The 14,351-nt window shown below is 51.6% G+C and overlaps 2 protein-coding genes across 2 annotated transcripts; both read right to left on the reverse strand.

Annotated features, from left to right (window-relative positions):
- Positions 1-614: 614 nt before the first annotated feature.
- On the reverse strand, positions 615-4,723 carry SMAC4_02039 (uncharacterized protein). Its single transcript, XM_003350278.2, has 4 exons — positions 3,309-4,723; positions 2,879-2,976; positions 2,706-2,821; positions 615-2,649 (listed from the first exon to the last, which is right to left on the reverse strand). The coding sequence occupies exons 1-4, from the start codon at positions 3,489-3,491 to the stop codon at positions 1,157-1,159; spliced, it is 1,890 nt and encodes a 629-aa protein (XP_003350326.1). The 5' UTR covers positions 3,492-4,723; the 3' UTR covers positions 615-1,156.
- Positions 4,724-6,814: 2,091 nt separating this feature from the next.
- SMAC4_02038 (uncharacterized protein) lies at positions 6,815-8,921 on the reverse strand. Its single transcript, XM_003350277.2, has 2 exons — positions 8,393-8,921; positions 6,815-8,340 (listed from the first exon to the last, which is right to left on the reverse strand). The coding sequence occupies exons 1-2, from the start codon at positions 8,531-8,533 to the stop codon at positions 7,441-7,443; spliced, it is 1,041 nt and encodes a 346-aa protein (XP_003350325.1). The 5' UTR covers positions 8,534-8,921; the 3' UTR covers positions 6,815-7,440.
- Between the last annotated feature and the right edge of the window lie 5,430 nt (positions 8,922-14,351).

Genomic DNA, 14,351 nt, shown 5'->3' on the forward strand with positions numbered 1-14,351 from the left:
AGTAAACAGCGGGTTAGTGACTGTGAACCGGAACCCGGGCAGATTCGATAACCGAACGTCGGAAAGTCGAACGTCAGAGAGTCGGAAAGTAAAATGTATATGCCTACGGAACGTCTACAAGAGCGAAATTTGCATTTTCATACAGCCTTGACTCCAGATTGGATACAACGATCAGTTCAATGCAGGAAGGAAAGACAAGACATGTTCATGTACGCTGCGCTGGGCCCGACAAAGATGGGGGTCATGTTACTTACTGCCTAAGGTACCTATCGGGACAGCAACTGTGGTCAACAAGTCTGAAACATACCTATGTAGAGGTAGGTGGCGGCACTCTATGGAATTATTCTTGGAGCGGAAATACTTGACACGACTCTGACTCTGCCTCGTTTTTCTTGGTTTTGTTCTTGTTCTTGTTTTTCATTTGGGGTGGGTGGTCTGGACTGCTGTTTTTTTTTTTTTTTTTTTTTTTTTTTTTTTTTTTTTTTTTTTTGTGCGTGCCAGGTTCATGTTTCGGCGGTTGACCTCGATACAAAAGAATCCTGCAAAAAAGCTCACCATCTTCACTGTCACGCGCGTGTCTAACCGTATTGGCAAGAAGGCTCCCTATCCAATGCCAAGAAGACATGACTGGCAGGAGCTTTATACAACGGAGACAACACTGAATTATCCAGCGATGACAGCGACCAGTCCGATAGAAAAGAAAGTAAATGAACAAGCACGTCCAAAACTTATATCGCTCACAAATCACCATCACCTGGCGCTCATACCCAGGTACCCTTAGCTTTTACCTATGCTCGCAAAGATTAACAGAAACAAGCAAGTTCCATCTATGTATCTATCTGTCTGTCTGTCTATGTTACTTTTCCCTTTCCCCTTGCCTGCCACGGTGTAAAGACAAAACCAGACCCCTTGGACGCCATGAAAGCCATTTGAATGCAATCAAGGAAAGACAACAACCCTGAAGCCAAAGCAAGAGCAGAAGTCAAGATGCAGTAGCCGCCTATATAAAAAGCCAATCTAGTAAAGGTAGGGAAAACAAATCCCCATTTCCTCACTTCCCCCCTCTTTGTTCCTCAGCACCTGTCCTGTAAATGGCCGCTGAGAAATCTGCTGGAATCCCGTACGAATTCGTGTCGTGGGAAGCCGCGTCCGCCGTTTAGTAAGCAGAGTCACCAAGATCGGTAACGGCTCCATGGGAAGCATCACCAACCAAGCGCGCATACTTGGCAAGCGCACCACGGGTAGGCTTCATGACAGGTGCCTTCCAGACCTTCTTGCGCTCATCGAGGACCTTCTGGATCTCCTCCTCACCCTCGATACCCTCAACGGTCTTGATAACGTCGATCCTGTTTCTAACAGCATCGATAGTAATAAGATCGCCATCCTTGACAAGGGCGATGGGGCCGCCGGTAGCCGCCTCGGGGACGACGTGGCCGACGATAAAACCGTGCGAAGCACCAGAGTAACGGCCGTCGGTGACAAGCGCGACGTTAGTAAGGCCGGCGCCCATGATCGCCGCTGAGGCCTTGAGCTGCTCCGGCATGCCCGGGCCGCCCTTGGGTCCCTCGTAGCGGACGATGATGACCTGGTTACCCTGCTCGAGGGTAATCTCGGAGTTCTTGAGCGCCTTGTCGAGCTCGAATTCCTTGTTGAAGCAACGAGCCTTGCCGGTGAACGACAGACCCTCCTTGCCAGTGATCTTGGCAACGGCGCCACCGGGGGAGAAGTTGCCGTAGAGAACACGAATGTGGCCCTGAGGCTTGATGGGGTCGCTAATCGGGCGAATGATCTTCTGGTCGGGGTCCAGAGAAGGCCAATCGGCCACGTTTTCGGCGAGGGTCTTTCCGGTGATGGTGGGAATGGAGCCGTTGATGTAGCCAGCGGCAATCAGCATCTTAAGGACGGCAGGGGTGCCACCGACCTTGTACAAGTCCTCCATGTAGTAACGACCGGAAGGAGCCATATCGGCCAAGAAAGGGGTCTTGGCAGACACGCGGTTGATGTCGTCGAGTGTAAGGTCGACGTCGGCCGAGTTAGCCATGGCGAGGTAATGAAGGACGCCGTTGGTGGAGCCGCCCAAGATCATGGTCAGGACGAGAGCGTTCTCGAAAGACTCCTTGGTGAGAAGATCGCGAGGACGGATGTCCTTCTCCATGCAGATGCGGATGTACTCCGCAGCCTTCTCGCACTCCCTGAACTTCTCAGGACTGGAGGCCGGGAAAGAAGAAGAGCCTGGAGCTGTAAGACCCATGGCCTCAATAGCAGTGGCCATGGTGTTGGCGGTATACATACCGCCGCAGGCGCCGGCGCCAGGGCAAGCATGCTGCTCGATGTCGTCCATGACATCGGAGGGGGTGGCCTTCGAGTTGGGGCAGGCCGGCTTGAGACGACCGTAGGTGTAAGCACCCGATGCCTCGTAGCAGGTGACGATGTTGATGGGCTTGTCGAGAAGCTCCGAATGGCCACCGCGCATGGTGCCGCCATAGATCATGACGAACGGGCGGTTGTGACGAGCTGCAGCCATGATGACGCCGGGCATATTCTTGTCGCAACCAGGGATGGAGATGTTGGCATCATGATGCTGAGCGCAAGTCACGGTCTCGATGGAGTCGGCGATGATTTCGCGACTCTGGAGGGAGTAGCGCATGCCTGATGATGTGTTAGTATCAAAATCATATCACCCTTTCGGACAAGAGAAAACTCACCCTCGCCGCCCATGGTGATACCATCGGAAACACCGATGGTATTGAACTGCCACGCGAGCATCTTCTCGCGCTCAACCGCCTTCTTGACCTTCTGGCCAAGATCCAACAGATGGGTGCTATCATCATGTTAGTCCTCAGCCTTGACTCCAATCTGATATCGAGATGATACTCACTTGCAGGGGTTGCCCTCCCACCAGACAGTAGCAATGCCGACATGAGGCGCCTTCTTCATCATGTCCTTATTGGGGACACCGGCGCCGTAAAGCATGGCCTACATCGTAAACATCGGTGTTAGTTATCCCGAACTTCGCTTTGACACATCCGTCATATCCATGATTGACAAATGTCAGGGGGTCTCATCCCACTGTCTATCCCCATGCGAAGCTACTACCCCACAGCAGAGCTACCCCTCATGAACCACGTCCGCATCCGTATAAGGTATAGGAATGACGAAGTACGAGCTCGGGATGCTTTGCCGAGCCCCAACCCGAGGTGTTGGGTGTGTGTGGGATTCGCTTAAGCACGGCAGTGGGTGAGTGCGGAATGTCATGACGTGAGGGTAGCATCAAAAGTGAACTGATGAAGGAGATGGGAATAGCTTACCTGAGCTCCAGGGAACTCATGCTCACGAGTGAGAAAGTGCGACCAACGGTTCAACTGGTCGGGGTTGCCAGCAGGAAGAGTACGCCACTGGACGTATTCGCCCTCCTTGGGCACGTTGCGTCCCGGCTCGGTGGCCTGGCCGGCGGGAGCGGCGTCGGGCGCGACAGCTTGGTTGGAAGCCATTGTTGATATCGAACCGGAGTTGGCGGATATCTCTGGGCGGTGAGTCAAGTTGACGGTTGTCGTCGACGAAGAATAAGCCTGTTCTTCTGCTGAAAAGAGGAAGCACAAGCTGTTGCTAGGTCGAAAATGTCAAGGCAGACAAAGAACTCAAATCTGCTCGGTGGTGTTGCTTTGTTTCGAGAAAAAGTTTCGGGGAGAGAGTGGCATGGAGGAGGGTGTTTTATATAAAACTCCCTGGTCTAAAAACCCAGCTGGCCAGGCGGGTACGTATCGGAATGTCGAGTGAATTGTCCTTCCGGTTTTAATGGTACCTGGACATGAATGGCCCTCCAAGTATGTGGTGAATGGCAATGTGAACAGAATTCCAGCCGTTTGAATTAGGATGATCTGCTGCTCCAGCGTTTCATCGCAACCTTTCTTGCAAGGGCGAGGAGGGGCTGAGAGTGAATGGACTTCGCATGACGCCAGTGGGCTGGGTCTTGGAAGGTTTATGTACGGGCAACAATAAGGGCGCGATTGTAGAGGACGGGACGAGGGACATGCGAACAAAGTGTTGCTCTGCTATGACACATAACACACGCACACATACACTGCACTTTGCGGCACATATCACCAAGCAAGCACTGGCAAGGGGTGACATGGAGTGAATTGCCCATCGCTTGATGATCCGAACACCCAAACAACACACCGGCTGAACCGCCTGTTTGCATGGTGTCTCGATTTCCATCTGGTTACTTTCAGTGAGGTTCTTATAATTGTAGGTACCACGTAACGGCAAAACCACGGGTGCTGGGGACTAAGCTCTAGGCGAGGTGGAAGCTTGGGATCGTTCTGTCAGGGCAATTTCCGCGATTACAATTGGCCAGAGTGGAATCTGTGGAGGACTCGCAGGTCGCAGGTCGCAGGTCTCCGCCGTTAGGCGTGCGTGCTAGCGGTTCCATCTTCAACAACCATGCAGTCCGGGATAGGGCAGGATTCGAGAAGACCATGGGGACACCACGACAACAGAGCTGAAGGCCGGTTACGGTCCGATGGAGAGACCCAAGTCCTAAACTGCCCACTCCTGACCCCCAAAAGGTGAAAGGTGCTAATGCTGCAAGAAACCTTGGGGGTCAAGAAATCCGGATCTTGTTAACCAGGGCAACAGCTTGAAACTCATTCACTGGTATTCCCGGTAGCCAACAAGACGATCTTGGCATGAGTTTAAGCTTCAGGGACTCGGCCCCGGAAACGGAAATGGAAACGGAAAACTAAAGTGAATGGAATGCACGGAACACTTGAATGGCAGGGTATTGAAGGGACCAACAAACAGTGTGGAACCTACCGGAGATGCGTTATCACGGACGGCAGGCCACCCGGAACCTTCATAAAGGACCAACAGCGAAGGGAAGGACACCAACCGTCCGGACCTTTGGCTACTTGGGACTGCAGACCTGCCAATGGGACTGACTGCAGCTTCGAATTGTGGACCGTCATACACTTGCTTGAAAGAAAACCGATGGAAGCCTTCTGGACGAGGCACGGGAACTGCATTTGACCAGACGGACGGAGCATATCCAGCGGAGTACCACCGTGTGGCGGTGGTTCGTTGTCCAAGGCGGCCGGATTGGGCCGAAGCTTGGCGTTGCCTCGGCCCCGGACTGGATCGGATAGAACAACGGGTCCAACCTGATTGCAAGGAGGACCGCCGGGCATATTGATGTCGATCCGGTTCGTCGTGCTTTGTCCTTGAAGCATTGTTGTCCAAATGTCGAGATAAACTCCCGGCCTTTTACCGACAAAGCAAAGCAGTCATTTGGGGCCACATGGCAGCGCATGGTAGCGGATGGCAGGAGGGAGATCTGGAGCTGCATCAGCAATGTCGTAATGATGGAAAGTTCGTACACTGCCAGACTGCCTGTGTTGGATGCAACTGTGCTGGTGTGTATGCTGCTTATGCGGGTGTACCCGTCCGGCGTCCGAACGTTGGGTTACGCTGCGTGCAAGTGCGCTAACCTGTTGGTTGCTCCCGTCCACACCATCCATCGTCTCCCGTCCTTTGTATGGTGACATGTGTGAGACGCCATGTCGTTGACTCGAATTGTCCAGTCCGTCAAGTGAAACCCGGAGACATGTCCGTGTGGAACTGGTGGAATCTATGCGCTGGATACTGTGGTGCTGTACCCTGACCTGGCGTGGTAGTTTGATATCAGGAGTTTCTGGACGACATCAGCCCATGTGATTTCCGGTCGGTGATGCTGGCTTTCGAATGTCGTGTTCTTGCTGCAAGGCCTGTCTAGGCTCATGGACTCGGATGCATGATATTCCGGATCTTTGCTTCATCGGAGGATGGAGTTTCGGCAGTCGATCAAAGGTTGTAGACTTGCTGGTGATGTCTGATATCGTCGATCAAACCGCAGCTACTCGGGACATGAAAGGATGAGGTTGAGGCATCGTCGCACAGAATCTCGTCCCGTGACCCGGAAAAGGGACTGTGTTACCCAAAGCTCAATTTGGCAACAGCTGAAATGGGTGGAAAGCTGGCCCTGCATGAATTGCAACATCGCAACGTCGCAAGGATCTTTTGGTCCCTTTGGAAGAGCGGAAACGTAAAGATGGGCTGTTGGGCGTCGTCCTCGAAACGTTGAGACGGCATGCATTGCAAGGTGGTTGGGCGGAATGGTGAAAGCCAACGAGCCGCGCTTTTTATCCAATATCATGAGGGGAAAGACAAATGGACGAGAAACACGGCTCAATTATGGGTACAGATCATGGGTTGTAAAGTAGAAGATCGAGATACGGGAAACCGAAGTAGAAGAAGAAAACATGAGAAGAAGAGACACTTGGGATTTGCGTTCGTTGTACTCCGCCACCCCGCGCTCGTCGCCAACCAGGGCTTCCGTGAAGGTCGCACAAAACGAAAAGGTTGAATATCAATCCAGAGCAGGGGCGACCATCTGCGCGTTTCACGTTGTTTTCTTTGCGTAATTTGGCAAAGAGAAAAAGAGCCTGTTCGTGAGAGACAGAAGTGGGAATGTGTAAGCGACAGTGGTTGATGTTGTGGTTGGACTTGGCGGACGCACCGTTTGAGCGTGAGAGGTCTATAAGATAAGGCGATGGCCTCCCCTTCTGAAATTCATAAACGCTTATGGCTTCCTCTCATGCACACATAGACCTGCTACGAGCAAGTCCTTGAAACATCCTCCTCGACAAACCGTAGACTGAATCCATTCACAATCTTCCTTCATCCGAGTGGTGGACGTCGGCTATTGACGGTATCTGACGTCTGATAACGCACCACATCCGGCCCGTCTCTTCTGCATCGCAGTGCATCGCAGCGCAGCGCAGGACATGATGCAGCTTATATGAGCCAACTGGAGTTTGACATTTAGCGAAGGATGTCTTCGGATTGCCTACCCGTGGTGAGTCGCAACTATAGCAATCGAGATTTAGAATGGTGGGTATGAACAAGGCGTCATTGATGAAAATGTCTTCGCTTTTACACTCGCTTTGCTATGCACGACCGCCTTCCCGTTTCCCAATATTGCCAACGTACGCCGACCCAGATCCCGTCCCTATTTGTGTACATGCCCATCGTAAACTGTGCTCGCAGTGTTGATACTGAATTGGGAAGTCATAGGAGTTTCCTTTGCCATAACGTCTTCGAGTGTGTCATGTTTCATACCCGTCCCATCCCGTCCCGTAGGTGCTATAGCCCAAACTCCCTTACATCCTTTCACCTTGTTTTACAAAACGAACAACCCGTCTGCATCGGCAAGGTTCTGTCAAGCCAACATCGCAAAAAATCCCAAAGAAACGACAGTAGAGAAAAGAACAAAAGCCCATCATACATCCAAATCATGACCAGTGAAGCGGGAGAGGGAACAAACTTGTACAAGACCGAAAAAGGAAAATTTTGGATATATCTTATCCGGAGCCAAATCCCACGAAAGATTATCTACATGAGATATCATGCGCCAACCATGCCAAGCGAGCACCTCTCCTTTTCCAACTTCCTCACCATCTCCCGCTCCCTGGGACTCCTGGGGTTAGCATCAATGCCTAGAATGGCACTTATCCTGGTCTTGTCTGCCTTCAGTTGAGGGAGCGCATAGACTTGCTCATCCGGACTTCCAACAGGAGTGATGGGTGTCTGCGTGTTTCCACCGCGCCATGCTTGCTCCAATACCGTTGGGCTAACTCCGTTGCCATAGTCGGCAGCCACCGAGGCCCAGAAGGATGCCCGGTGTGCGTTATAGACTGCAGATAGTCGGCTCATATCGACCGGCTGGCTGGAAGAGAAAGGTGCGGGGGTAGCTGCCGAAGTAGGCGGCGGTGGCAAGGCAGAGCAATCCAGACGAAGCGATCTACGAGAACTGGTTGGCGCGGAACGGTACCCAGAGGTAGCACTGTGAGGATGTAGGGATGACGTATAGGTGTGTGATGGCGCGGGAGATGTGGACCTGCTAGCAGAAGCAGAGAGCGCGGGCAAGTCCAGGCTCATGGCAGCTGGCTTGGGTAGAATAGCTGGCAGCCGAGGGGATGTGTTGGCCGAGCTGGTTGCGGACATGATGCTGGGAAGCTGAATGGCATTCGGGCTGGTGGAGCTGTAGGAGTACGTTGATCCTGCAGGCGACACCGAACGGCTGGGCGCAGCATCAATCTCGCGAACCGGTGATACAACAGCACCATGTATGGGAGGTGACTGGTTAGACCCATGAGACGAGAGTGATGTTGTGCGCTTCCGGCGGTTGCTGCCGTGGCTTAGCTGATGGAAGTGCAAGCGGCAGGCAAGCTCAGTCTTCTTCAGGTGGGCAGCGATGTGCTTGTAGGGCATCTTTTGCATGCGTGTCTGGATAAGATATGCTTCCTATGAGATGTTAGTGATTGATGAACCTTGACCACAAGGTGGCAAAACATACCTCTTCCTCGCTCCATGCCCGTCCACCACCAGTAGAGGTTGCCTTCTTGGTCTTGGTAATACCGTATTCACGGCGGTCCATGGTATCCGATGTAGGGGTAAATGTGACGGGTGCCGTCATCACAGCCACTGTGGGAGACATGCCGACTTGATGTCGTGTCTCGGTTGTGTCTTTAAGTAGTGTGGTAGAAAGTCGCGCCTGGCGTTGTGTCCCAAGAAAGGAAGTTATGTCGATAGATCTGTTGTTGTTGAGAATGGGTAGAACTCGCTGCTCTAGGAATCGAGAGTTGTTTTGTTCCAATTGGTACTGCTCAAACGAGATTGGTCCTAGGGTACAACAACAGTTGGATTGTATGATAACTTGGTGTGGAAACGTCGGGTGTGAATGACTGTATAATGAACCAGCTTATACGGTCCAGTGAGTGAATGCCCTTTTTAGATAAATGATAGACAAAGTAAACAGCTGATATTGTTGATCGACAATAAGGAGTGACTCTGTTTAGCCTTGGGAGAAGGAGCGAAGGGAGAAGAAAGGGGGACACACACGCGACGACGCAGTGATAACAAGTAGAAGAGGTCAGGGGAGGGGCCTTGGAAAATGAAGTATAAACAAGGAAAAGAAAAGGCCTAGGAAGCCCATGGAGGGGGAGGGGGAAGGATAATAATGCACACTATTTGTTGCATGATTCTCGGACACAGGAACATCCAGTAGGGCAGACCAGTGGGGGCAAGCCACAGACTCTTAGCCTTGTTACAGATGTTTGGGGGATACCCTCGATGAGGCTAAAGGGGAGAAGCAGGTTCTAGGCAAGACTGTGAAAGAAGTACCACCACGCTCGTGTCTCGAGCATGGAGTGTGATGTATCATCATGAGGGCGGCAGTGGAAACATGGAATGAACTACATTCTGGAAAAGGGACGGAATCAGAGGTTGAACAACTTCCGAGACGATAAATCAGTAGGACGTAGATGTGAAAGACAGACGATGAAGTCAGTAGGCATGTGTCACGGTACATGTCGACAATGGCATTCTCATGCAGCCCAGACGAACCCTTGCCAATCGAAGTCAGAAACGGACGTGCGCAAACCTAATCTGACAGACGACCATGTCAAAAACCCTTGTTGATGAGCGAAGCCTCAATGCATGGTAGTTGATCGGAGGGTCTGGGCCATGTCATGCGCAACGGCTGCGGAGTTGGTCGGAACAAAATCTCGTCACGATCATCACTGACACCGCGGGCTCCGTGGATTCGGACGGCACTCACACTAGTGGGCCGTCCTTGCCTCCCGACATGGCCGGTGATTGATCTGTTGGAGTTATGGTATTAGTCTCATGAAGCGCTGACTCGGGGACACAGAGATGTGATTGCTTGGGGCCAGAATGCCGGAGTGCGGCACACCCATCTCACCATGGTCCAGATGGTCGGTTGTCGTCTGTTTGTTGGCCGGTTCCTCTGACCAGTCTGTCGGGTTTGGCCAATGGCCTCGAGGCCCAATGTTTTCACCAACGGCTATACTGATGTTCAGTCTTCAATTGCTGTCGTCGTCGTGAAGGCAAGCGAGGTGGTGATGGCGTTTCCGTGCAAAGAAGGTTTGACGTGACAAGTTGAAACCGAGGAACAAGGGTTTCGCCCGGCAAGAACACGGAATGGAACGTTGGAGAAACAATGGAGTTGTGCACTCGCTCTGTTTGGGAAAGACGATGAGACAACTGGGTTCCTTCGATACCGAAGTTTTGAGATGGCCTGAGTCGCATCGGGGTCGAAGCCCTACCGTGGTCTGGAAGTGCAGTGGACGAGGAAAGAAATGGCCGAGTGTCTAACGTTCGAGCGGGATTCCCCTTTCCCCTCGTTGTCTTTTGGTGTGGGTGGCAGACGTTCCTGCCCTGTGTGTCACCAAACCATCCTGGTGCCTGTCATGCTGTGGTGATTGGCTCCTTCCCCTGAAAAGTTCCGTGTTGAGGCTCTTGCCAGAGAGACTAAAATGATCCTGGCGTCTGTGTTGGCGTCTCCTTCCTTCGAAAGTTTCTTCCCATGCAGTAGACCAACGAGGATGACTCTGGTAAAGCCAATCGTTTCTGCCTGTTTCGCATGTTTGGTTTGGGCGTCTGACATATTGAAACACCCCTCTGTTTTTGTCTGCCGGATCATTGAGGCTCGACATTTCTTTCTGATCCTCTCCGCAGTCGTCCTCTCTACAGTCGATCGCTGAATGTTCCATCCCTCTATCCAAGTAAGGAAACAAATCAGTCAACTCTTTCCGGAATATCTCACCGATACCTACCTCCCGTCTCCCTACATCCTCAGAATTGCTAACCTGACATGTCGTCTGTCGAAGCCTCCAGGTGTACGACTTGGGCAAAGGAAGGGTTACCATCACCACGGGTTTGTCGTCTTCCGGATCTGCGTCGCCTCCCGGTTGTGTCCATGTTCTCATTGTCGAAACACCATCTTAATGCAAAGCCGTTATGAGCCCATAAAACGTGGAGACTTCCAGCCAATGTCCCTGCGATTTGGATGTTGATGTCAAAGGCTTCAATGGCTTCCGGCCACAGTTGACGGGGATGGAGGCCCTTAAAACTCGCTAAAAGTCTGGGACATCTCAGGGACGTCTCAGGCTATGCCTGATTGGGGCTCTGCCCCACCACACAATCTGTGGAGAACCCTGCAAAGTGCCCCTCCTCATGGTCCACTTGAGACTTCGCTCTTGCCCTTCGACATCAACAACACCAGAACATCGACAGGTCAACCGGGCAAGACCATCTGCCGCGAAACTGCGCCCCTCTAGACAAGAAACGGATGCTACCGAAACATTTCCAAAGAAAGACATTGGCGAAAACATTCGACGATCGATCTCCAGACCATCTCTTATCTGATAATATGCTTCGAGACTCCAACGTCCAAGTATCGCCTCCGGCATCTCCTCTGCCCTACGGCTCCAGGCCAGTTTGCCATATCATCATATGACCAGTGCAAATTTCTGTCTTGAATCCATGACATGAATTGCACCTCGTCCACTAGAACAATGGAAGAATCATCCCTTCACGGACACAATGTTCCCAAAATAGCACCAAGCGCCGTCCGCTGGCCACTTTGAAGGCCAAACATGCATCTCATCACAAACAGAGCCTCAGCTACAGCTGCTTAAGCGCCTCGGATCTCCAACCAAACAACGATTCTCAAAAACTTCCCACAACATCAGAATGGAGAAGTTGCAAAACTTCAGGACTCGTTTCGAGTTAACAGGCGTCCCAAGGATAAACACTCGACAACGGCGTGCGACACTGCGACTGCAGTTTCGACGGTGGATCTGTTTCGCATCAACGGGTTTGGACTTTAGCTGTCAGAAGTGTTTGACTCGCCACACTCACTATCGCGCCAGCGTGCGGTTTTGACAGCAGCAATATGCACCACATGTCACTTCCCCTCGGCGCCTACCCACTGATGATTATTATCACAGATCAGTCGTCTTGATCTAATCAGATCTGAAATCATTTAAACCGCCCAAATCGTCTTCTTGCCGTCAATCAGGTCTCATCGCATGCGGCTCTCGAGCTGGCGGCTAATATGCCTTTTCGACTGGCTGATCAGCCGATGGCGCAAAGTCCGGAGATATCCGGCACTCCCGACTGGCCAGTCTTGTAAACATCAACCTCTTCGCGCGCTTATACCAGGTACTTCAATGGAGTTGTTACTGTCCAGCCAGACGACGCAGAGAGTAGAAAAGACTGAGCGGTCAGTTAGGACGGCGGGCAAAGAAGGTTGTCAACAAGTGATGAGGGGGGCACATATACGATGTGAACAGCGTGCCGTAAAATCACAACACCCCCAAACGTGCAGCCAGTAGTATTCTCGGTCCTCATCTTTCCCCTGCACCAAGTATTTCCCGTGGATCCTTGCTTCAGCTTTTTAACTTTCCTCCTTTAATCTTCCTACGCCCAATGTTCTTGAGCCTCGATAAGAGATGCTCATTATGAACATGATGAACATCACCACCAGAAAGCTCACTATCTGCCGACATGAACTTCGAGATCCATCATTCATCGAGACTTCAACAGGGACAAACACTCTCTTCAAGGAGTAAGCAGCCATCATGTCAAGGAACCGCATATTGTTTCTGTAAGTTCGCCTCCACGTTCGCTGAAAACTTGGAGACCAAAAGACCATGCGGAGAATCGAAGAGGTCAGGCCAATCCGGAGCACCAAAGGGAACCGGAGTTGATCAAGTCAATAGCTATCCTTTACTCGCAGTTATAGGGCGGGAATTCGGTCGACCCAGATTAAAGGTGATACATTCCCTACCTGTCGCTCCCTGCCGATCGACATAGCCCTATTTCACACCTCAACACCCAACCCCGTAAAGAAACCTTCTTTCACGCCCACGTTTCCGTGTCCTGGTGTAATGGATGGTGTCCAGGTACTTAACCTGGCATACCGTAATGTCAAGATGCGACTACGTAGCCAGTCTGGAAGTCGCCATCATCCGCAAAGAAGATAAACACGACCATTATGCTATCATGTTTTGGTCTACTGTACATGCATTTTTCTCGCCGAGTGAGGCCAAGGGCGTTCACTATTAGGGATGAGCAGGGTAGCTTTTATCATCCGACAGTAATGCTAGGGCCAGAGCGATCTATCTATCTCTAGGGGTGGACGGCTCAGAGAGACAAGAAAGCTACGCAAGAATCCAGAAATCGTTCTGCCCGAATAAATCGGTGTTTGCATCATGGAATGATGGAGATTGGGAGATGGGGGGAGATGTGATCGTGACTTCCCTTATAAGTGGTTGATATATGCAACACGGGTTCTTTCCGTTGGAGTAGGTGGGTTTTGCTTTCGATGGGATCTTGTCGAATGACATCGGCCGCTCCTTCCACCTCCGTGTCACTTCTTACCTAAGGTAAGGTAGTTCGTCGTTGGGTGTCACTCAGCAAAGGGATTGCGATGACCGGTGAGATACATTTACCGAGCTTCCCTGGTTAGTGACTCGAGTCTTCATTTCGTAGGTAGATGTTGCGCCTTCTTGGAAGAGCATGCATGCATGCCTGTCAGACCAGTCTTCATTTAGTGCGATCATAGTACGTGATCAGGATCACTGGGATTGTATTCACGAGTTTACACCGTAAGATTATCGGAGGGATTATATGTGGGTCAGATGAGCGTTTAACGCTCGTCAAACAGAGCCGCCAAATATACTTGGAGGTAGTTACTGCCCCTGGTATCTCATACTGACCAACACTCAATCCTAACGTTTGTAACCTACCCACTTACGTTTGACATCCGGTTCAACAGCCCGCGGTAACCAGCTTTGGGGAGAGGTTTGTGTCCAACTTGCCACGTTCATGTCTACCGTCTACCGTTTTGTGCTCCGGTACTCACTGCCATGCTCATCATCAATCTCTCATGATATTGGTAGAAAACGTCCGGGAAGTAACATTTTGTGCCCAGGCATACCGTAACGGCGTAACCGAGCAGAAAGACCCAGGTCCTTGGGTGCGTGGTACATGTGCACCCGCCTGTCTTGTCTTTTTCGCCCCTCAGGTTTCTGATTTCTTTGCGAACCTGAATAGACGGAGATGTCGGAAAAGGAATACGGTTTCCATACTCCATTGCCTACCTATCTTTTGACCCAAGACAGAATACAAGGAAGTTATGAGATGGTGGAGTTCTCGAGCCACGCGTGGTGAAAGAACACGGCGGGAGGAAGTATCGCAAAGGGTAAGAAGTGAAGATGGACCAAGCAAAGAGGCTCTTCTCCCGTTTCCTTCCTGCTTGCGTTGCCTACTTAAGACCTAGGTAGTTCAGCTCACATCCGAAGAGCTTGTCACCGGTGCCGGACCAGTCGGCTCACAGAAGGAAAGAAGGCTCGTCACCTCGTCACCTCGTCACCTCGTCACCTCGCCAGGCTGACTCCCGCTCGTGTCGTGCGACTCGTGTAACCACCCCTCTTCAGCTTCTCTTT

This window comes from Sordaria macrospora, chromosome 4 (genome assembly GCF_033870435.1).
Source record: "Sordaria macrospora chromosome 4, complete sequence".
NCBI classification, from domain to species: domain Eukaryota; kingdom Fungi; phylum Ascomycota; class Sordariomycetes; order Sordariales; family Sordariaceae; genus Sordaria; species Sordaria macrospora.